Below are 25,166 nucleotides of genomic sequence, written 5' to 3'. Positions count from 1 at the left end.
CTTGCTTCGTGCACTGGGCCACAGTCAAGCTGGAGCAGAAAAGTTTCTTCTCCAGCCTGATCCCACAAAGTTGGATGCATGTAAGCGTCCAAAATGTCTAGGTATGCTGAAGCATTAAAATTTCTCTTCACTGAAACTAAAGGGTCCTGGGCCAACCCTTAAAGGGAATCTGTCACTCCCTGGCACTTAACTGACCTCTAATATGGGCATACCTGCAAACTTGACCCAATCCCGTCCCACCTCATCCCTAACCTCACCACAGTCTTCATCCCAACCCTAACCCACCTTTTCGACCTGTCACTAACAAGTGGTGTCTTCCCCTCATGCTTCAAACATGCCTTGATCACACCCATCCTCAAAAAGCCATCCCTTGACCCATCCTCTCTGTCTAGCTATCGCCCCTTATCACTTCTCCCTTATGCCTCAAAACTACTGAAACAACACGTCCATTCTGAACTGTCCTCCCACCTGTCCTCCTGCTCCCTCTTTGACCCCTTACAATCTGGCTTCCGACCGCACCACTCCACTGAAACTGCCCGGACTAAAGTCACCAACGACCTACTAAGTGCCAAATCCAAGCGAACACTACTCTGTCCTCCTCCTTGTGGACCTGTCATCTGCCTTTGACACAGTGGAACATTCCCTCTTACTACAGATTCTCTCATCTCTTGGCATCAAAGACTTGGCTCTATCTTGGATCTCCTCATATTTAACACACAGGACATTCAGTGTCTCCCACTCACACACCACCACCTCATCACGCCCCCTATCTGTCGGTGTCCCCCAAGGTTCAGTCCTAGGATCCCTGGTCTTCTTCATCTACACCTTCGGCCTGGGACAGCTCATAGAGTCCCAAGGCTTTCAGTATCACCTCTATGCTGATGACACACAGATCTACCTCTCTGGACCCGATATCTCCTCCCTACTAACCAGAATCCCACAATGTCAGTCTGCTATTTCATCCTTCTTCTCTGACAGATTTCTAAAACTTAACATGGATATAACTGAATTCATCATCTTTCCACCATATCACTCAACCCCCCCCAACTGACCTATCCATCAAAGTCAATGGCTGCCCACTCTCCCCAGTGCCACAAGCTCGCTGCCTCAGGGTAACCCTGGACTTTAATCTCTCCTTCAAACCACATATCCAAGCCCTTTCCACTTCCTGCCGACTCCAACTCAAAAATATCTTCTGGAACCGCACATTCCTCAACCACGAATCTGCAAAAACACTAGTGTGTAGTAGAGGCAAGAGAGCCTTTAACAGAATTCTTACAGGATGCTTCAAAGATGGAGAGAGATTGCCATCTGCTGGTCAGACACAGTCAAGCAGAACCAGGATGTGCATGTCAGGTGACTTCCAGGAAGTAGTTCCTGGGTATAAGAGGCCAGCGCCCCAAGCTTGAAGTGTTTTTGGCGCCAAGCAGCAGAGAGGAGCAGACGTGCTCCCTACGTGCTGAGACTCTCCGCGAGGCAGGCCTAAGCCAGAGGCCTGCGAGGTGCCCCAGCCGGACAGACACCGGTGGATGAGCTCCGGATCCCTCACAGGTGTGCCCCGAGTGCTGTGCCTACTGAGGAGAGTCGGAACCTGCTTGCAGTGCTGAGTGAGTTCGTGGAATCCGACGTCGCCCGCCGACAGACGAGGTCTGGACCCCCTATCCACGGCTTGAGAGACTGCCTCCAACGGCCAGGAAGAGAGGAGTTGGGAGACGGCTGTGCCAGGAAAGTCACGCCAGTGAAAGTAGAGGAGCTGCATACGTGAACAGGGCCGTCACTTCTACTGTTCACTCACGGTACCGGGGCCAGTTGGGTTTAGGTACTCAGGTTGGGAGGGGAACGGTTGGGGCGGGAGAAGCTAAACATGATTTAATTGACTTTGTCCGGAAAAGACTTTCGGCCTAGCGGGAATAGCCGGTGACCCCCGCTAGGGCCATATACAGAGTTAAAGAACTGACGTGGTGACTCCCATGATTGGGTGTACCGCACTACCTTAAGAGACTTCGCATTTTATTAATATTTGAAATTACCGTTAATTATCCCTGTTGCCATTCCCTTGTTCAGAATACCTGTTATATCTATATATAAACTGTATATATTCATCTCTGACTGTCCTCGCCTTGTGTCTCTGTGTGTTGCATTCCAGCACCTACATTACAAGTGCACGCCTCGACTACTACAACCTCCTGCTCTGTAGCCTCCCCTCTAACACTCTCGCACCCCTCCAATCTATCATAAACTCTGCTGCCCGACTAATCCACCTGTCCCCCCTCAGCTATTCCCCAGCCTCTCCTCTCTGTCAATCCCTTCACTGGCTCCCCAGAAACTCCAGTTTAACACCCTAACCATGGCATATAAAGCCATCCATAACCTGTCTCCTCCATATATCTGTGACTTAATCTCCCGATACTTATCTACACGCAACCTCCGATCCTCACAAGATCTCCTTCTCTATTCCCCTCTTATCTTCTCTTCCCACAATCATATACAAGATATCTCCCATGCATCCCGCCTACTCTGGAACTCTCTACCCCAACACATCAGACTGTCACCTACCATGGAAACTGTCAAAAGGAACCTGAAGACCCACCTCTTCTGACAAGCCTACAACCTACAGTAACCCTTTCTCCACCATACAGCTGCACGTCCAACTCTATCCTCACCTACTGTATCCTCACCCATCCCCTGTAGATTGTGAGCCCTTGCAGGCAGGGTCGACGCTCCTTATGTACCAGTCGCCGGCTTGTATTGTTCAAAATTTATTGTAATTGTGCTATGTATATCCCTTTCACATGTAAAGCGTCATGGAATAAATGGCGCTATAATAAATAATAATAATACATGTGATAGAAATGTAAATCTATTCCTACCTGTATGCTTCATATTAGAGGTCTGGTTGCTGTGAAATGTATTTTTATTCCTACAAGTTTCTGATGTGTTCCAGTCCTGGGGACTAGTAGAAATCCCCGCCTCCTGTGTGAATTACAATGTTTTCCACTCCCCTGCATGTCACAGTGCCTGGATTTGGCTGCTGCAACTGCACATCACAGGACACTGTGACATGCAGGGGAGGGGGGAAGCATGCTAATTCACACAGGAGGTGGGGATTTCTTCCAGGCCCTGGCTCCACAGTATCAGAAACTTGACTTGAATAAAAAGATATTTTACAGCAACAAGACCTCTAATATAAGGCATACAGGTATGTATAGATTCACATTTCTATCACCTGTATGCTCATATTAGAGGTCAGATATGTGCCAATGGTGACAAATTCCCTTTAAAAACAACCCCATAGCATTATTCCTCCACCACCAAACTTTACAGTTGATAAAATGCAGTGGAAGCAAGTAACATTTTTGTATAATTTGCCAAACCCTGATTCATCCATCAGACCACAAGATAAAGATACATGATTCATCACTCCACAAAACACATTCCCACTGCTTCACATGTTTTACACCACTTCATCTGACACCTGGCATTGTGCTCGGTGATGTAAGGCCTGGATTCAGCTACTTGGGCATGGAAACCCATACCATGAACCTTTCAATGCACTGTTTTTTTATGCCAATGTTAATGTCAGAGGAGGTTTGGAACTGTGCAGATATTGAGTCAGCAGAGCATCAGAGACTTTTATGCCCCATGTGTCTCAGCACTCAGTGACCTTGCTAAGTTGCTGTGGTTCCTAAATGCTTCAATTTATACTACTCACAGTTGATTTCTGAATATGTAGGAGGGAAGAAATTTCACCAACTGACTTTTCATAAAAATGAAAACACCTGAACAGATGAGCTGGAATATAAGTTGTTGTGCATGCAGCATGTAAGCACATGTTCACACTGGCCACTAAACAGACAAAACACAAGATAAAAACATAAAAAGCAAATACCCTGCATTAAATAAATGAACAGCAATATTGAATGAAAATAATATAAGGTGCTTAATTAACATATTTTTGATAAAAAAAATGCAAAAGCCATCCCACCACGTCACGATGTCCCTATTCTGGACTGTCTCGAAAAGGGTCACCGTGATGTGGTAGGATGATTTTTTCATTTTTTTGATCAAAATTATGTTAACTAAGCATCCTATATTATTTTCATGCACTTCTGATGTTTATTTATTTACTGCAGGGTATTTGCTTTTTATGTTTTTATCTTGGGTTTTGTTTATTATAACAATGACATCCTATTATAGTACTATTCACTAATTCAGTGAGCGCTTAATCAAGGCCTATTCTTTTACAAATGTTAGCAAAGGCAAAGTGCATGGTTAGAGGGCTGGATTTTATACACCTGTGACAATGAGATCGAATGAAAAACCTAACTTAAGCGATTAACAGCTGTGTCTCAAAACATTTATTTATATAATTTATTATTCATGATATTATGAAATCTCACTACTAGCTAATTTTACTAGAAGCTTTTGCAGGTTAATACTGCTTTCACTCAACACAACATTCATGGGAATGACTTTATATTTTTCAATATTTTAATAACAGAATTTACAAAAAGACAGGTAAAAAATACAACTAAATAAGTACATTAATCTACAGCATCCATTTTTTATAAAATTTTCATGAAGTGCACATCAAATTTCCATCTTTATACTCAAACTAGTCAAACTCCAGTGTTTTGCTATTGGGTGTTATCTCTACTGCCTCTTATCTTTTTATTCTTCACTCTTTAGATTCACTATATATTCATTTATGTCCAAAATGAAAAATTTATAGATATGTACAAAATTAAAAAGTTTTTTTTCCTACAAAAGTATCTTATTATGCTGACCACTGAGACCACCCCAGCAATCTCAAGATCTGTCTTCCATCCTGCAAATCAGTGGAAACCATTCCTTTAACTCATTTGAAATGGATCTCAGTTGTTCTTTTCCCTTTTCCATAACTCCAGTCTGTGCTTTAGAGCCCTGCTCTTCTCCGTGTGCTGGGACTTTGGCACAGTAGAGGTCACATCAAAAACCTTCTTCAATTTGATGTATTGTCTGATTCACATGTTATAGAATATTTAGCTGGAAAATGACTTTATATAAACCAAATTAAAATGTAAATATAACTTAAAGTTTTTTTTGGGGTGTTGATATTGATGGTCTTATTTGGGTAGGGCAACAATGTTAAATCGGTGGAGGTCAGACTGATTGCTGATTGGATGGGTCATCAAGCTCCAGCAGGCACCCTATCCCAGTGCTAGGCACAGCTCCATACAGTTTGTAATGGCTGTGCTGATATTATAGCTCTCAGCAAGTTAATACCAACCATTTCAAAATGTAGGAAAATGTAGGAAACTTTGCCTTTGCTATGCCTTGTCCCCTATATCCTCTACCAACATTAGACTTACTTATATGTCTAGTGTCAGCTGCCTTTTTATGCATAAGGAGTTCAGGAGCTGAGCCCACACCATACTAGACACATGACGGCTGTCAATCTAAAACTAAGCTAATAAAGATGTATTCTCATGTCATTACATTGCTTAAGTTAGTTATATAGCATGAAAATAAGCAAGTTTGCAATTTATGTGCTTTTTCTATCTGGTTTCATTTTCCTGCTATGAGAACTTTTATCTTACATTGTATATAGCTTGTTGCCAAGGTGAACAAAAAATCAAGTCTGTTTGTGTATGTTACATTCCAGGATGAGGAAAAAAAATCACAGAAAAGAAACATGCCTTACCAACACCAGGTCAGATTGCCAAAGCACAAGCAGCATGCAGCAGACCCCGATGATAGAGGCGGGGGCAAGCATAGGTGCAAAATACTGATGCGACAGCCACCTCGTATATAAATTGGTAGATATGTGAGTGGCTGTGTAGTATTACAAATGCACACAGATGAGTCTTGCATAAGACAGGTGTGATGCACAGTGTCTGGCTTACAGCCTACTAATGAAGCTCATAATTTTAAATCAAGCGGGCTGTCCAGCACTATATACGTGCACCCCACAAAACAGACATCCCAATTCACCCAACCAACACTAAAAGGCCTGGCTGCATCCTACAAATGATGAAAAATGTGCAATAAAAAGATGAAAAATAATGTATAAAATAAATACATTACATGAGGTATTGGTCGATATTTTGGCCAAAATACGCAAGCTCTCGTCAAGGGTCCTCATAAGTTTGAGTTCCTACTCTAAAATTAAAAATTAAAAACGGCACCATTTTTAATTCCAGGCTGAGGAATTAACTTATGTAATCCCGGTCAGCTATCTCCAGCCCATTGACTTCAATATAGCAGTTAGCTGCGCACCTCCCCCTCCCTCTCAGCTCCTGACTGAGCTGCTCTTATCAGTCCTGCATAGTCACAATTCACAGCCCTGGTAGCATCAGGAGTTTCCAGAGCAGTTCTCCTAATCACAGCTCTCACTTTCCTAAGCTCACTTTCCTGAGCCATGTGCTTGTTCCTATGTTCTGTCATCTTTATATGCAAATATAGTGATAACAGTGTAGGCATCAGAACAATAACAGTAGCAGAAGGAATCTGACCAGAACTGTTACTCAAAGAGGAGAGCCTGCTTACCCCCCAATATTATGGAAGAAGGAGACTGCCGAAATGCGAGCTGCTCAAGAGACAACTTGAGAAACCCCTTTGATTTTATATTTACATAATTTGCAAGTAATCAATAAATAGGCAGTGTTGATGAGTAGGCCTACAGAACATATGGTTTAACAGCTCTACCCATGCCTCCCAACTTTGAAAGATAAGAAGTTTCTTCCCTACCCTCGCCCAGTTCTTATTGACAAATGAGGCCCACTACTATTTTTCTTTACCTGCACATGAGCTGTGTCTCAACAGGGAGAAGGGAAAAAAGAGAATAGCAGGGTGAAGAAAATGTGAAGAGGGCCGAAGGGAAAGGGGCTGAAGCCATGGGCACCTTATTGCTACAGTTGCTTTTAGATTATATATTTGAGTAATAGGAAAGATAATTTGAGGGATATTTACCTGCGTTTTCCCTCCTGTGCTTTCTTGGACTGCAGATCTTGACAATGAAGTACTTGCAGCAAAGCCTTTAAAACAGCCACCAAATATGTTGCTTAGTCCAAAGGCTACCAGCTCCTGAAAATTTTATATAAATATTAAACAGGTCACATTCATAAAGATGCCCAAGAAAGAAAGATTTGTTCCTGTTTTAACCAGTTAACATAACACTTTTTAGGATGATTTATATTTAGAAAATTAACTCCACTCTGCATTGTACATATATTTTCTCATCCATTATTTTCTTAAATACACAGATCATAAAATTGTCAGCATTGAATAATATGATGGCTCAGTGGTTAGCAGTGTGTAAAAGAGTTGGTATGTTCCCCCTGTGTTTGATGGGTTTCCTCTGTTTTGACCTGTTTCCTACTACACTCCAAAGACTCCCTGAAGAAGCAGGGTGAAACGCATGTCAAGATGGAGAAATGCGGGGCCGTATCTGCTTGCAGCCACTACTGATTTATACCACCAGGTAATGATCTGTATTTATTATTGTTTATACTATTGGCTGCAATATAACTATAGGAAATACATCAAGCATGGTTGTTTTATATGGGTCTAGGTTTTCATGGTTGGTTTAACAGATACCCTGCTATAATAAGTTCATTGCTGTAGTCCCTTTATTATTACTTTATTTATACCTATACTAGCAGCCCAAGTTCCGAAACTAATAAGTTTCGGAAGCTAGAAAAGTGTGCTCTACATAATAAAAACTAGCTCAAATTACCCATGTCTATTTACACGTCTTTTTACACGATAAACAACAAAGTATCTTTGTGGAAATCTCTCTTTATGCCTTATCGCCTTCAGCTGATCCTGTTAAAATCTCTACCTCAAGAACATTTCTATTCAATGATGTTACAACTAATCGTGTACCATTGCAGAGTCCTCGTTTTGTATTCAAATTTCTAAACAACATAATAATGCTGCCCACCTTAAATCTAAGGCAATGACTTGGCATGCCTGATGGGGTTAAGCTATTTAAAAATTCAATAGGAAAATGTTCCCTTTCATCACTGTCATCTACAACAGCAGAGTCATCACTCCAACGTCAGCTGATGTTTTTCTCAGACTCACCTCAACATTAAGCTCTTTATCTAGTAAGATTGGGCATTTTGCCATGTCCCTAGTGATGTAGACACCTTTTCTGAATTTTTTAATCAGTTTTTATTCTTATAACCCTTAATAAAATATTTATTTTTAATTACTTGTTTTACTCACTTGTATTGTTCTGAGAGTTACCTTTCTCAGGCCTTGTACATATGAAAAAGCTGTCCATACCCAGGATTCAGTATACATTTGGAGGCAGACTCTTATGTTACACAGCCCCCACGCTCTGGAACTCATTACCAGCATCAATCATAGATTTAAATCAAGGCTCAAAATGCATCAGTTCAGTTTGGTGTTTAAAGACAAATAACGCATTCGCATTGGACTTTTCAAACTGATTAATTTACTATCCTGACTGCGCTTTTATTCCCTTGAGAGAAAAGTGCAATTTATTTATTTATTTTACTCACTTATATATCATCATTAATTCCACAGCACTTTACAGGCATCATCAGCACTGTCCCCATTGGGGCTCACAATCTAGATTCCCTATCAGTATGTCTTTGGAGTGTGGGAGGAAACCGGAGAACCAGGAGGAAACCCACGCAAACACGGGGAGAACATACAAACTCCTTGCAGATGTTGTCCTTGGTGGGATTTGAACCCAGGACCCCAGCGCTTCAAAGCTGTAGTGCTAACCACTGAGCCACCATGCAAATGTTTGTGTTGTTTGCTTATTGTTCGATCGATAAAGTAGTCTGAATACCAGCTTTCAGACAGCAACTACATATGTTATTAGCTAGATTTGTTGAACCTAATGATTCTGTTGTTCTAAATGAAAAGTGTGAAGGATTGAATGATAAGCAAACACAATTACATTCTATTGCCTATTCTTACTTTATCCCCACCTCTGATTTTACATGAAGGCATATAGAACTTTTGAAAACCTTAATAATTTATGCATACGTATATAAATTTGTATCTGAAATAGTTAAAAGATTTATGTAACATACCTGATTACCATTTATTACATAGTCATGTTTTATGGAATAGACTTTTGCCACTGAAAAACCTATAGCAAATCCAACGATTCCAATGGAAAAGCCGTCAGCTATGCATTGTTCAAATACTGAAATGCTTGGTGCCTGTGGAGCCTGAAAGCTGTATAAGGAAACAAGTATGACATTTCACTATAGAACTATAATAACTTTTTTATATTTTACTACGGACAATAAACCTTAGTAATTCTTTATGAATACAATTTGGCAGCTGAACAGAAAGTTTTTATGGAAATATGTGGTGCCTCAAATTCCAAAAAGCAAAAATACTGATCAAATATTAATAGCATATAACTGTAAATCTATAACTGTATAACTGTAAATCCCTTGGCACATGGCACATCAAATATTTGCTATTTCATAAACATTTTTTTTTAAATTTTACAGCTGGAGTGGTGCTTCAAATCCAAGTCCCCTGCCCCGTTTTATACTCACCTTCTGGCACCTTCATCTGTTATCACCACCGCTCCTGTTAGTCTCTGGCAATTTGTGACCTGCCGGCTGCTCCAGTGTTTCATGGAACGAGCAGGAGGTCACAACTCAGTACAAGTTTATGAGAATCGCATTGTGGCCTTAGGATAGGTCATCAATGTTTGATCGGTCGGGGTCCGACACCCAGCATTCCCGCTGATCAGCTGTTCTCAGTGCCGGCGGTGGCGGCCACTGGCCGGAAATGCTCAATTGCGGAGCTGCTCCATCTTCTGATAGTAGCCACTGCAGGTTACTGCACATCCGCCTCCTATTGATTTGAATATTTAGCGGATGTGCAGTACCCAGCCACTATCAGAGGAAAGAGTGGCTTTGCAATTGAGCACTTCCGCCCGATGGCCGCCACTGAGAACAGCTGATCAGCGGGGGTGCCGTGTGTGGACCCCGACTGATCAGACATTCATGACCTATCCTAACGATAGATCATCAATGATAAAGTAGTGGACAACCGCTTTAATAAACCTGCCTAAAAGTTGTTGGGTGCACACCTCCTGCAGCACCAATCTTACTTTTGAAACTTTTGGTAAAAGTATGATGTGAAATTGAAACTTATATGCAACTTATGACTTTTTAAAACATAATTCATGCCAAGCAACTAGTGTGATCTGTTTTATACAAAAATATAATTTTAATGTTCATACCCTTTCTGCAATTTTCCAACAATGTCAACTTCATATTTTACATGGAAATTGAATGCATATGATACACCAGTTGCAATCACTGTCTGCAAAACAAAATAAACAAATAAATAAAAACTGAGCATACAAATGTAATTATGGCCTAAAAATAAGTTGCAGTGCTAGCAATTTATACCAACGTGTTTCGAGCGCAATATGCATTCTTAATCATGGTGCTTGAAACATGTTAGTGTAAATCGCTTGCTTTGTAATCTATTTGTGAGTCTTCAATAAAAGGTTGGATTTTGACCATTGATTTGAGCTGAATCATAAACTTTTTCTTTTTCCTCTATAAACACATAAATACATGCCATGCAATGGTGAGGTGATGTGCTCTTTATGGATATAGGTGACAGGGTGTTCGTTGTTTATATACATGTCAGAATGAATACACAGGAATATTGATGTCACAAATCCTTTAATCATAGAATCATAGAATCATAGAATGGTAGAGTTGGAAGGGACCTCCTGGGTCATCTGGTCCAACCCCCTGCTCAAAGCAGGATTCACTAGATCATCTCAGACAGATGTCTGTCCAGCCTCTGTTTGAAGACGTCCATTGAAGGGGAACTCACCACCTCTCGTGGCAGCCTGTTCCACTCATTAATCACCCTAACTGTCAAAAAGTTTTTTCTAATATCTAATCTGTGTCTCCTCCCATTTAGTTTCATCCCATTGCTTCTAGTCTTTCCTTGTGCAAATGAGAATAAAGATGATCCTTCTACAATGTGACAGCCCTTGACATATTTGTAGACAGCTATTAAGTCTCCTCTCAGTCTTCTTTTTTGCAAGCTAAACATTCCCAAATCCTGCAACCGTTCCTCATAGGACATGGTTTGCAGACCAGTCACCATTCTGGTCGCTCTTCTCTGAACTTGCTCCAGTTTGTCTATGTCTTTTTTAAAATGTGGTGCCCAAAACTGTACACAGTATTCCAGATGAGGTCTGACCAAAGAGGAGTAAAGACCGATAATGACTTCACGTGATCTAGACTGTATGCTTCTGTTAATACATCCCAGAATTGTATTTGCCTTTTTTGCTGCTGCATCACACTGTTGACTCATGTTCAGTCTATGATCTATTAGTATACCTAAGTCTTTTTCACATGTACTGTTGCTTAGCTCTATTCCTCCCATTCTGTATATGCTTTTTTCATTTTTATTGCCCAGATGTAGTACTTTGCATTTTTCCCTGTTAAAAACCATTCTGTTGGTTGCTGCCCACTGCTCCAGTTTATTTAGGTCTTTTTGAATCCTCTCTCTCTCTTCTCTAGTATTAGCTATCCCTCCTAGCTTTGTGTCATCAGCAAATTTAATCAGTTTACCCTCAATTCCTTCATCTAAATCATTGATAAAGATGTTGAACAATACAGGTCCCAGGACGGAGCCCTGTGGTACCCCACTTGAGACATTCATCCAGCTGGATGTGAAGCCATTTACCACCACCCTTTGAGTCCAATCACTAAGCCAGTTATGAATCCACCTAACAGTTGCCTGGTCCATTGCATACTTGGTCATTTTTTCAATAAGGATGGTGTGAGATACTTTGTCAAATGCTTTGCTGAAGTCAAGATATACTATATCTACAGCATTTCCCTGATCCACCCAGTCAGTGATTCTGTCATAGAAGGAAATTAAGTTAGTCTGACATGACTTGTTAGTTACAAACCCATGCTGACTCTGGTTAATCACTTCATTCTTATCCATGTACTTACATACATGTTGTTTAATAATTTGTTCAAAGATCTTTTCTGGTATAGAAGTCAGACTCACTGGCCTATAGTTCCCTGGGTCCACCTTCTTCCCCTTTTTGAAGATAGGAACAACATTTGCTCTTCTCCAGTCTTCTGGGACTTCTCCTGTTCTCCAAGAATTTTCAAAGATTATGGAGAGTGGTTCTAAAATTTCTTCTACGATCTCCTTCAGTACTCTGGGGTGTAATTCATCTGGACCTGGAGACTTGAACTCATTTATGTTAGCTAAATATTCCCTCACAATCTTTCTGTTTACAGATAAGTTGGATTCCTCTATTCCTTTAAAAGGACAGTGAAGATCAGTTGATGTTACATTTTCTTTCTGAGAGAAAACAGATGCAAAATAGGAATTAAAAAGTTCGGCCTTCTCAACATCCTCTCTTACCATTTCTCCATTTTCATCCTGTAAAAATCCTATAGCATCTTTGACTTTTCTTTTATTTTTGACATACCCCCAAAATCCTTTTTTATTACTTTTGACATCTCTTGCAAGCCTTAATTCATTGTCAGCTTTAGCTAACCTGATACGTGCCCTGCAGGATCTGCAGACTGCATTATAATCTTCTTTAGATATGCCTCCCTCTTTCCATTTAATAAACATTTCTTTCTTTCTTTTTAGCATGTGTTTAAGTTCTGTGTTCATCCATCCTGGTTTCCTTAAATGCTTCCCATTCTTCCTACTTTTCGGGATTGTTAACCATTGTGCTTTGAGAATCTCATTTTTAAAAATTTCCCATCCTTCCTGGACATTTTTGTCCTTAAGGACATCCAGCCATTGGATCCCTCCTATTCTCTTTCTGAGTCTCTTAAAATCTGCCTTTCTAAAATCTAACCTTGAAGTTTGAGTCTTCACATGTCTTCCTCCTCTAGTTATCCAAAATTCTATAATAGCATGATCGCTGCCTCCTAGGGTCCCAGCCACCTTTACCTCCTCAACCATTTCCTCCCTGTTTATAAGGATTAGATCCAAAGTAGCAGATCCCCTTGTTTTCTCCCCTACCTTTTGGAAGATAAAGTTGTCAGCAAGAGAGGATAAGAATTTGCTTGACCTGTTAGTTTTACTTGAGAGAGATTCCCAACAAATGTCTGGATAGTTGAAATCTCCCATGACCACTACGTCATATTTTTTGGAGAACTTGGTCATTTGATTCATAAAGAGTTCATCCATATCTTCAGCTTGCCCAGGTGGCCTGTAGTAAATGCCTACAATGGTGTCCTTTCCGTTGTTCTCTCCTTGTATTCTTACCCAAACAGTTTCCACAGAACTCCCAGTCTCTGAAGCTTCAATCTCTGTGCAGATATACGTTTTTCTAACATACAATGCAACACCTCCTCCTCGTTTATCAAGTCTGTTTCTTGCAAATAAGTTGTATCCTTTTAGCCTTTTATTCCAATCATGTGTATCGTCCCACCAAGTTTTAGTGATTCCAATGACATCATATTCCTTTTCCTGCATTAGTAGTTCCAATTCTCCTTGTTTGTTGCCCATGCTTTGTGCATTTGTATAAAAACATTTTAGTTTGTGATTGGTTTCTCTTCCTCCCATATTTTTATTATTTAAATTGTTTTGTCTTTGTTCTTCTTTTCCACTTCCAGTAGCAGAGATCTCAATAGTATTTGTCAGCTGTATGGCTTTTTCTGGCCTTTTGCTTCCCTTCCCACATTGTTCTAGTTTAAAGCTCTTCTGATGAGTGTAGCAAGGCGACTTCCAAATACATGTTTTCCAGTCTTCGTAAGGTGCACCCCATCTCTAGCAAGTAGTCCATCGTATAGGTAATTCATTCCGTGATCCAGAAATCCAAATCCTTGTTGACGGCACCATCGACGTAGCCAGTTGTTCACCTGTAGAATCTTATTCCACCTCATTGTTCCATGGCCATCCACTGGGAGGATGGATGAGAAGACTACCTGCGCTCCCAATTCTTTCACTTTCTTGCCTAAGTCTTCAAAGTCAATGCAGATGGTTTCCAGGTCCTTTCTTGCGGTGTCATTTATCCCCACATGTATTAGCAGGAATGGGTAGTGATCTGTAGGTCTGAAGAGTCTTGATATCCTGTCAGACACATCTTTAATTTTTGCTCCTGGAAGACAGCACATTTCTCTTGAGGTTATGTCTGGTCTGCAGATAGCGGCCTCTGTTCCTCTTAACAGGGAATCCCCCATGACCACCACTCTCCGTTTTTTATTCACAACATTCTTCTTTCTCCATCCAGGAGGATTCTGAGGGCTTACAAGGTTATTCATTGCTGGCAAAGTCTTATCTTGCTGTATTTCTTCATTGTTTTCCTGCGTGAGAGCCTGGTACTGGTTCCTGAGCAGTATGGGTGCTGACTGCCTCTCGATCCTCCTGCTTCTGTGGGTCACATGCTTCCATTCCTCTGTTTCGTCAGGTGCAGTTCGAATTTTCTTCTCTTTCTGAATCATGAAGAGATAATTCTGCTCTGTCTAAGAACTCTTCACCTTCCTTAATGATTTTTAAGGTAGTTAACCTCTCTTCTAGATTTCGCAACTTTTCCTTCAACAGGGACACAAGCTTGCATTTCTGGCATGTGAAGTTTGGCTTTTCCACTGGCAAGTCTGTGAACATGTAGCAGGATATGCAGCTCACCAAATGGCTCCTGGACTCTTCCATGTTCTTATTGTTAATGTTCTGAAAACAGTGAAAAAAGCTTAAAAAAAAAGCTTCAAAATGCGCGCGCCAGTAGGCGCGCGGTTTACCGATATCCTCTTTTCAGCTCCAACAGCCAAAATCCAGTGTTCTTTGAGCTCGCGGAGACTCTTCACTTACCCCAAAATGCAGTGGGAATATGCAAATTATCTCCTCAGGACTCCTCCCCTGGTTTGCTCCATAAAAAATATAATTGACTCTTATTGCCTACTCAGAAATCTTTTACAATGATCTGCTATGTGTGCACTTAATAGGATAACTCTAAAGTAAACAGTTATTGCTTATATTTGAAAAACCTTGAAAATTACTTCCCGCATCGGGATGGCAAAACAACACCTATGAACAGTTGAAAAGATTAAACCATGGCACCAGGGGTGTAGCTATATGGATTCAGAAGTAGCAGCTGCTCACGGGATCTGGTGTCTGATGGGGCCTATTACTCATTTTACATTGGGACCCTTTAACTTCAACTCACACATCAGCATTGCTGATTCCAAAGAAGGAGTGAAGGTTGCAGGACAAAAAGTGGTGGCAAAACAGCAAAAAGGCTAAAAGTTTAGCTGTTTAAAAGGGTTGTTTCAAGTTTATATATGAGTAAAATGTCAAAGTGCTCGTAAAAACTAGCAACTTTGCAATTTACCCCTTATTAAAAATCATCTACATTCTCAAGAACGATGGATTTTAAATTTTATAAAGTACAGCTTATTGCCTAGGTTACCGGCCACCTTGTAATCCCAGCCTGGCTGGTTATCCAGTTAAGAAGTACACTGCATAAGCAGCCTCTATCTATGCTTCACAGCCTGCTCATGCAACTCTGAAGCTGGCTGCATTGCTAAATCCAAACAGCTTTAGTTCCCCTACTGTTCTCCGATGCTACAGAGGCAAAACTTCCTCTACTAGCAGCCTGTGAGAGAGCACAATCTGGACTAGTGCCATGAACTTGTCGCTCCTCTAAACTGTCAATCTTCAGGAGCATACTGCCCCAGGCCAGGCAGGAACCCAGCGGCCATGAGTGGTGTGCTACTGAACATGCAATTTGAGAGAACCCCTTTAAGGGTAATGCCCCATTTGTCCTCCATAGACCTATATTAACAGTATTGTTAATTTATCATTCATTACAGTTGCCTTCTAATGACTCTTTTCTCTTATATGGATTTAAACCTTTGCTTCCAGGACCTATACACCCATGACACCCAAGAATGTATGCTTACAGTCATGTGCAAAAAAAGGCATCTTATAGATGTTGGTGTCCCCGCTGAGTTTTCGACACTTCAGGAAAACACCGGCGGCGTTTTGTCTGTTGTCTTTATTGGCATTTTTGCAACGTTTTTGCCACCAGCATCATTTGTTTTAAATTTTATATATAAAATATTGGCGACTTCCAAGCAGAAGACGCCTGAAGAATGGTCAAGTTGCTTCTTTTAGCTGCTTCATGGCTTTCGAAGTTTGAAGCAGCTAAAATAAGCTAAAAAGATCTTATGAACAGCAAGTCATTTTGACATTTTTGTGCTTATGTTCTATATTTTTAACATTTTATTGAGCACTTTTCTCGTGAGTTCCAGGTGGACTCCACCTGAAAAAATCTCTGTGAGCTCATACTCTGAGACTGTGGTTTTACTATGATCTAACCCTCCTGTGGGCCAGTTTACAGGACTGTCCTAACATTACAGGGACTTTTTGCAGGTATGCATTTGTATACCTTACATCAATCTTATATTACCTTAGAAAGGGCAGTCTGTTGCATTTCTGAACCTCTCTCCCATATGATTGATCATGTTAGGCTATAGGTTCAACCTTAAAGCTTTAATTATTGAATCCTATTGATTAGTACTGAGGCAGATGAGAAATTGGTAGGAAAGGAAACATTCATTTACAACCTATTTTCCTCCCTCAAAAACAGTCATTTCCTGCTCACATGAATTGTTGGAAAAAAAACAGGTGAAGCTCTGTACACTCAGTTTGGAGTCTCCGTCAGTAGCCCCATTACATTTGATGGGGTGAATAGTACAGGATTTAGCACATTTTTCTCATCAACACAATAGAAATCAAGACGGAACGGAGTTGGAACAAAATGGTACGTTGCAAACAACATGAACAAAGTCTAAGAAACAAATTGTATAGAAAGCGATCAAAAAATGCTATGTATTCTAAAAAATAAGCTCTTTGTAGAAATTTTTTTTAATGGGCTGTGCACCCAACATCTTTTTCAGATGGATTGCACTGCATAAACTGCTTGAAAAGTCTATTAGAAAGCGCTCAAAACAATGAACATGTGTTTTTTTTTTTTTATATATAAAAACAACTTGCTGTGTATATGTTCAGGTTTTTGAACATCTTTTAATCTCATCAGGTTTCTAAAATTGGCAAGCGGGTAAAATAAGTGTCCATTCTTCTGGCATTTTCCGCTTAGAAGATGCTCTGTAGTTTACAATACAAGCCAATGGAAAAGCTCCAAAGATGCCAGGAAGATGCCCGGAGACATCTTTAGGAGCATTTTACCATCATTTTTTCTTAAAAAAACGCTAGCAGCTTCTTCATTATTCAATGTTGTGAAAAAAATGACTGGAAAATGACGGTAAAAAGATGTCATAAAAACCATGGAAAAACCACTTGTGGACAAAGTCTTTGGAAAAACCATTTGAAAACAACCAAAAAATGATGCTTCAGGAAAAAAAACTCCAGAGTTTCCTGAAGAGTCTTCTGCTTGAAAAACTCGGCTACTTCGCTTGAGTTTGAAAGACATTATGTGCAATATACTTAGGATAGGTTTCCGTATCGGAATCTGCCTGAAAAATACATTTGTGCATTTATCCTAAGTGTGTAAAAGTAACAAAATATAAAAGCCACCTATACAAATGACGCGCCCCCTGGGCCATGTTGTGTAGCGCTGCGCATGCGGGGAATACCCGGAGCCGAATCTGATAGGGGTAGTAGTCCTCGTGGCGGTGACCCGGTCCGTGCCCAGGGTGTCAAACCAAGTGGCAGAACTTAGAATAAGATGTTATAGAGTTCGACTACGCCACCCGTTGAATGCGGTTATGAAACCGCCGCTGCAGGGCACACCGCTGAGGCCGGTGGTACGGTTGTGCAGCGTGGATGGTATAACCCCCAACGGGAGGGGTATAGCCTCAGGGCAGCTGGTGAAGCAGGGAATGATGATAGTGGTGTTGGAGCGGCCAGGAATCACAGAGACGTGTGGTGCAGTTTCCAAAGCTTTACTCACAGTTGTTGCTCCGGTCACTTCGGCCAGCAGTGACCACCCAAGCCGTGCTGCGTCCACCAGGTACGGGACTCGGCCAACTCCCAGGCAAGTCCAGAGCGTGGTTCAGAGCTCCCTACTCATCCTCTCTACTGGCCGTCCCCACCAGGGACCCACCTATGTCCGGCTTCCTCGGGCCTTTTGTTGGTGAAACCTCTCTCTCCGGTTTCCCTGATCCTATATGGCGTGCCTTCCTGGTGGATATGGTGAGGGGACGCGCCAAGACTTGACCACGACCTCCGGTTCCTGGCTAAGGATAATTGGCCTCCACCAGTTTAGGATCCGGTACCCTGCTCTGCCAACCCTTCACCCGATATCTCGTGGGATCTTAGGGTTCCCTCTTCACTTGCGTCTCTGGGCCTTTCCCTGTGTTCCTGTTCCTTTCTGTTCCTTCTTATTCTTCCTTCTCTCTCTCTCTGCCTTAGGGCTCCACTTCAGGCCTGGCTCTGGAGCTGGGCCCGGACTGAGCCACAGCTCCCTGTCAGCCCTCTCTGGCTGAGCTCCTCTGCTTCTCCTCCAGACTGAACTAACCGGGACTGCACCCTGTTCTATCATGGTGCCCACCTTTTATACTCCCTTCTGACACCCGAGCCCAGGTGACTAGCACCCAATGGGCTCCTACCTATGCCCAGAGTCCCTCCCCTCTCTGCTCCTACACCACTGGGATGTTCCTCCCCCCTCCCCACTCCAGCCAGGGACAGACGCTCTCGTACCTGCACATCTATCTGGTGGGAGTACCGTTGATCTGTCCCCCGGAAATGGGGTGAGTGTGGTGCATGCAGCTAACTGAGCCCCGTTCCACACTCCATCCTTACCCGGGAGTGGAATACCACACCTCTGGTTCGAGGTGCAATACTCCTGCAGCAGCCGAGTCCTCGGGGTGCTACATTCCCCCCTGGTAAATCACAGCACGTCCTCGGGCTGGAAAAGAGCAAAGACAATTTAAAACATACCAATTTTTAAAGTGCACTCATATATAAGACATTAACTTTTATCCCATCCCTTTATGGGAGGTACTCTTTTCCTTTTAAACGTTACTGGTATAAACATTTTTCTAATGCCACCGGAACTCTTTTTGCAAAACACCATATAAAACTTTTGGCATTATTATTTTAGCAGCATATTTAACTTTCCATTATAAGACATTTTCAAATAAAACATTTTCAAAATATATTCTTGATCTCTGGCCACGGTGCAACTTGTGACCAGGTAAAGTGCAACAGTCACTAATTCCGTGGTAGAAAAGCAGTTCTTGTATAAAACCAGTAGGGGGCACTTTAAGAAGCGCAACTATGTACAAGGGGTATGGCCGCTCACAGTCCTCGGCCTGGAAAAACAAAGGGTGGCTGTTCTCAGTCCCCAGCCAGGTTAGGGATTAGGGCAAAGCAGACAACAGTTTCAAAACAGTCCCAATGGGGACCTCAGTTCAATAGCAGCAGCTCGGGTACCCTAACGGGTAACTATATACAGTCCTTCGTTCACGCTACTTCCCTTCAGTAGCTATGTCCTCTTTGTGCTCCCTCCTGAGGGTAGTCTTCAGACCCGTCCGGGTCCTCTTGGCTTTCCTCATACTGCAGCTCCTCCTCGGTTAGCCGGTGTACGTGAAGGGCGTACGGTCCCTTGGCACCCTTGTGCCGGGTAAAGGTGACCACGTCACCCGGGTAGAGATCACGTCCACGGTGTCCCTCAGGTGGGTGGCTCTCGACATCCCTGCGGGTAACAAAGACGTCGCCGGGGGTTCGGTGGTCCCGGATAAAGCCCCAGCCATGCTCTAGCTGGAACTTTATTACGGTCCCGTCGGCGCGGGGACCGTAGGCCGTACGGGGGTTTTGTCGGGCCCTGCGCTTTTGTTCTGCGCTTCGGGCCTGCAGCTGTTCCTCGCGGATCCGCCTCTCTCGCCGTTCTCTCCCAAAGACCTCCAGCTGTTGATGGCAGCACTCCTCACGCCGGGCTGCGTCCGCCCGGGTCTCCTGGGTGAACCCCATGAGGTTCTCACCGGTCGGATCCCATTCAAATTGGGCGTCCTCTAACGGGAGCGGAGCGATTTTGGCGGGCGCCGGAGCCGGGATCAGAGGCTCACACAGGGGTCGTTCCTTCCGGAGTCGGGGATTGACGTACTCCGGTGGCCACACGAAGGGCAGCCCGTCCGGGCTGGTATGTTGCGCGAAGAGATCTGCGCCCAGGGGTGGCACTGTGGAGGCAGAGGGCGCTGTGGGGGCAGCGGCGCCCGGGGGTACTCGGCCTTGCGACCAGGCCGGTGGAATTCTATTTGGGTCTAGGAATGGCACTGTTGAGGAAGAGGGCGCTGGAGGGGCAGCGGCGCTCGGGTTCACCAGGCCTTGCGACCAGGCCGGTGGCACTTCCTGTTTTGCCGCGCTCAGGGTCGAGGGGCGTGGCATGAAAGGGGGCGTGACCGCGGCTCCTGCCGCTTGAGGCCTAGTTGGGAGCAGTGGCGGTGCGGCAACGGGCGTGGTGAGTAGGACTTCGGGCTCTGCGACGGGGAGCTGGGGCAGGCTTGCGGCTACTGGGCTCGGGGTAATGACGTCCCCATTACCTGCTTCCATCCTTGCGGCTCCCTCCGCGGCGTCGTCTCCGGCCTTCGTCCCTCCTGCACCATCCTCAGGGGCAGACATGCTCCACATGGCGGGTGGCGCCTCCTGCTGGCGGGTTCCAGCCTGCTGGGCCATCTCCCTTCTCCACTCGGCCAGCGCATCTTGCTGTGCCCGGGCCATCCTCCGGTCCAAGTCCTCCAGCGCAGCCTGTGCACGCTCCGGATCTCTGGGGAGCTGTGCCAGGATCTCCACTAGGCTGTCTGGCGGTGCGGCCTGCAGCAGGCTCCGGACCAAGGTGTTGGTACTGCTGGACGCTTCCTCCATTCCCGGGTGCGGTCTGTCCAGACTGATCCAGAGCGCGCCCTGCCCCACAGTTTTGTTCCCTATCCGCCCCCATTGGGAGTGGCCCCGGGGCAACTTAGCGACAGTCAGTTTCAGGGGCAGCCCCCCCACTTTGATGGACATCTCCATTGTTGCAGTCTCGGCTGGTGGGGGCGGTCTCCTCCTTTGGCGCCACTCTGGGACCATGCCCACGATGGGAGGTGGCCTCTTGCCACCCTCTGGCACGCCCACAATGGCGTCCGCTCTGCCAGGGCGGGAAACCGTCCAAGATGGCGGGAGTCGTCCCCTGATGGCGGGAAACTCCGCGGATGGCGGGCAAAAGCTGCAGATGGCGGGCAAACGGCGGGAAACGACCCGAGATGGCGTCCGATGGCGGGAATCCTCTGGAATTGGCGGGAGACTTCTTTTTGAGGTACATGTGAATTTTTCTTCAGGCACGCAGTACCCGATGGTTGCGGGCACGAGATCCTGCCGACTACGCCAAAGTTGACGCACCCCCTGGACCATGTTGTGTAGCGTTGCGCATGTGGGGAATACCCGGAGCCGGATCTGATAGGGGTAGTAGTCCTCGTGGCGGTGACCCGGTCCGTGCCCAGGGTGTCAAACCAAGTGGCAGAACTTAGAATAAGATGTTATAGAGTTCGACTACTCCACCCGTTGAATGCGGTTATGAAACCGCCGCTGCAGGGCAGACCGCTGAGGCCGGTGGTACGGTTGTGCAGCGTGGATGGTATAACCCCCAACGGGAGGGGTATAGCCTCAGGGCAGCTGGTGAAGCAGGGAATGATGATAGTGGTGTTGGAGCGGCCAGGAATCACAGAGACGTGTGGTGCAGTTTCCAAAGCTTTACTCACAGTTGTTGCTCCGGTCACTTCGGCCAGCAGTGACCACCCAAGCCGTGCTGCGTCCACCAGGTACGGGACTCGGCCAACTCCCAGGCAAGTCCAGAGCGTGGTTCAGAGCTCCCTACTCATCCTCTCTACTGGCCGTCCCCACCAGGGACCCACCTATGTCCGGCTTCCTCGGGCCTTTTGTTGGTGAAACCTCTCTCTCCGGTTTCCCTGACCCTATATGGCGTGCCTTCCTGGTGGATATGGTGAGGGGTCGCGCCAAGACTTGACCACGACCTCCGGTTCCTGGCTAAGGATAATTGGCCTCCACCAGTTTGGGATCCGGTACCCTGCTCTGCCAACCCTTCACCCGATATCTCGTGGGATCTTAGGGTTCCCTCTTCACTTGCGTCTCTGGGCCTTTCCCTGTGTTCCTGTTCCTTTCTGTTCCTTCTTCTTCTTCCTTCTCTCTCTCTCTGCCTCAGGCCTCCACTTCAGGCCTGACTCTGGAGCTGGGCCTGGACTGAGCCACAGCTCCCTGTCAGCCCTCTCTGGCTGAGCTCCTCTGCTTCTCCTCCAGACTGAACTAACCGGGACTGCACCCTGTTCTATCATGGTGCCCACCTTTTATACTTCCTTCTGACACCCGAGCCCAGGTGACTAGCACCCAATGGGCTCCTACCTATGCCCAGAGTCCCTCCCCTCTCTGCTCCTACACCACTGGGATGTTCCTCCCCCCTCCCCACTCCAGCCAGGGACAGACGCTGTCGTACCTGCACATCTATCTGGTGGGAGTACCGTTGATCTGTCCCCCGGAAATGGGGTGAGTGTGGTGCATGCAGCTAACTGAGCCCCGTTCCACACTCCATCCTTACCCGGGAGTGGAATACCACACCTCTGGTTCGAGGTGCAATACTCCTGCAGCAGCCGAGTCCTCGGGGTGCTACACAAATCTGGTATTTCTGTAATCATGCTGACCCAAAGACTATAGCTGTCTTATCACTTATGCTGCACTGTGCATGGCGTAAGAAATAAATAAAATCAATTCTTGAACTGCTATTGATTTGATTATTCTGCCTCCTAATAATCACAATAAGACTAGGTTCACATTTATGGTGTGCACTTACATCTTGGTTTCCGTCTAGATTTCCAAAAAAACTGATTCAGACGGAACCATTTACTAAAATTAGGCAGATGGAGTCCATTTAGATTATATCTGGCTTCTTTCCAGGCAGTGACCCATCTTTTAGGCATCCACATAAGTGCAGTCGACCACGCTTTTGTGCACTTCTAGAAAAACAGAACAGAGGCCAGACATACTGCCTCGTTACAGTAAATGATTCTGTCAGGGGGTTTTGTCTGAATCACGTATTTTGGAGATTTAAATTGAAACCCTGACGTAAGTGCTCAATGTGAACTTATCCTTAAAATCAATCCAAAGTATTGTGTACCCCAAAATGGTAGCAATAAAAACTTCAACTCATCCCACAAAAAACAAGCTTCAACTCATGTACATCATCCGTCAATGGAAATATAGGTGGTTTCCACATTACTTGTAGAGTAAAAAAGCAACATGGTTCCTCCCAAGAAAAATATAGCGAATTCTGGCTCCCAAATTCAGATACATCCACCCTTCTGAGCCCCACAGTGTTTCTAAATAGCAGTCAGCATCCACATATTTGGCCTTTCTGTATTGGGGAGAGCCGACTTAACATTTTATAGGTGCGAGTCTCAAGAAGCACAAGCTGGGCATAATGTAGAGGCACTAAGGTGGCATATTTGCAGTTTTCAATTTGCAACACGAACTGCATGCTTATTTCTGGAAAACATCTGAGGGGTCAAAATACTCACTACACTCATAGATGAATTAACAGAGGGATGTTATTTCCAAAAAGGGGTCACTTAAGTAGGGTTTCGGCTGTTCTGGAACTTTAGGTATTCTGTAAGTGGTGCCCACATACTATTCCAGGAAGATCTGGAAGGAACTCCAAAAGTCAAATAGTGCTCCTTCTCTTCCCAACCCTTCCATGTGCTTAAACAGTTTCTGACCACACATGGAGTATTGTTGTATTCATAAGAATTCACACAACAAATTGTAAGATTCTTGTAACTTCTCCTGTTACCCTTGTGAAAATGAAACATTTGAGGCAAAAGCAACATTTTTGTGAAAAGAAAACTTTCTTTTTCATTTTCACAGCCCAATATTAATAAATTATGTGAAGTGCCTGTGAAATCAAGATGTTCACTACACCCTCAGGTGAATTCCTTGAGATGTAGGTTCCAAAATGGGATCTTTTGAGGGTATTTCTGCCCTTTTGTTTCCTCAGTGACTCAGCAAACCCATTTCAGCAGAATCTGCATTCCAAAATGGTGTTTCTTCCTTTCTGAGCCTCACTGTATGTCCATACAGGACTTTCTGACCACATATGGAGTATTTGCGCACTTAAGAGATATTGCACAGGAAATAGTTTGGTCTATTTTCTCTTGTAACTGTTGTGGAAGTGAAAAGTTTGGGGCTTTTGAAACATTTTAGTGGAAAAAAAGTGATTTTTCATTTTCACAGTCTAAAGTTATACAATTTATAAAGCATCTGTGGTTTCAAGATGCTCTGCTCAACTCTAAATGAAAAACTTGAGGGGTGTAATTTCCAAAATGGGTTCACCTAAGGAAGATTTGAGCTGTTTTGGCATCTTGGAGGCTCTGCAAATGCAACATGTCACTCGCAATCTATAATAGTCAAATTTCCGTTAAAATGAATCAAATAGTTTAGGCATCGTTAGAATTCTGGTTGCATTTAACTCAATTCCTTTTTGGGTTAGGGGATCTAGTGAGTGGTGGTCTTATCTATTTCATTCTACTCAATTGCTTTCACTAATAAGATGACTGAACAGTGCCTGGTGTAAAGCACCTGAAAATAATAATCACCAAAGCACACGCCTTAAAAATAATGCAGAATGCTTTTACAGTAGATCTAAAGACTCCAGAATTATAAATGCAGCTCTGAAGTATACTACAGGTTGTAATTGAGATTAGTGAAGCAATGCAATGCATTTATAAAGTTAGTGCATTTTATGTAGATTAATCTTATATAAAACTCATAGAAGGGTGCTTAAACATAAAAAAACTTTAAATTTAATAATTTTATTACAACTATATTTTAATGATTAGGTTCCTTACCATTATAACTTCAATGGGGATTGGTACAGGAATCTTGGATTTATATCTATCATTGATTTCCTTTACTGCAAATACTACAACCATTATAATGATGGATGTCACAAGATCCGCAATATTTGTCTTTGTAATATTCGTAAATATACCTTCTAAAACCTGTGAAAAAAAACACTTTTATTGACACCAAAGGGAACTGTCTATGTGAAAAGTATATCATGTTTCACAGATTTTCACAGTCATATTCACTTCAGAAAATGTCCTTTCTCCTTTGTGCTTTATTGCAGGTTGTGAAGATTCGATATTACGTGTATACTAGCACTGCTT

At 43.7% G+C, this 25,166-nt stretch overlaps 1 protein-coding gene across 2 annotated transcripts in view; it reads right to left on the bottom strand.

Annotated features, from left to right (window-relative positions):
* Positions 1-25,166, bottom strand: part of LOC141165999 (chloride anion exchanger-like) — a 58,437-nt gene that overhangs the window by 18,148 nt on the left and 15,123 nt on the right. For both annotated transcript variants that reach the window (XM_073652182.1, XM_073652183.1), the window contains exons 7-10: positions 24,846-24,998; positions 10,229-10,311; positions 9,054-9,201; positions 6,952-7,065 (exon numbers count right to left, since the gene is read on the bottom strand). In XM_073652182.1, coding sequence (XP_073508283.1) covers positions 6,952-7,065; positions 9,054-9,201; positions 10,229-10,311; positions 24,846-24,998 — 498 coding nt within the window. The remainder of the gene's footprint in view (positions 1-6,951; positions 7,066-9,053; positions 9,202-10,228; positions 10,312-24,845; positions 24,999-25,166) is intronic.

This window comes from Phyllobates terribilis, unplaced genomic scaffold, assembly GCF_046119375.1.
Source record: "Phyllobates terribilis strain yellow unplaced genomic scaffold, ASM4611937v1 Scaffold_11__3_contigs__length_659146591, whole genome shotgun sequence".
In the NCBI taxonomy this organism is placed as follows: Eukaryota; Metazoa; Chordata; class Amphibia; order Anura; family Dendrobatidae; genus Phyllobates; species Phyllobates terribilis.
Note: the sequence above shows the minus strand (reverse complement) of the source record. Positions and strands in the feature narration are given on the sequence as shown.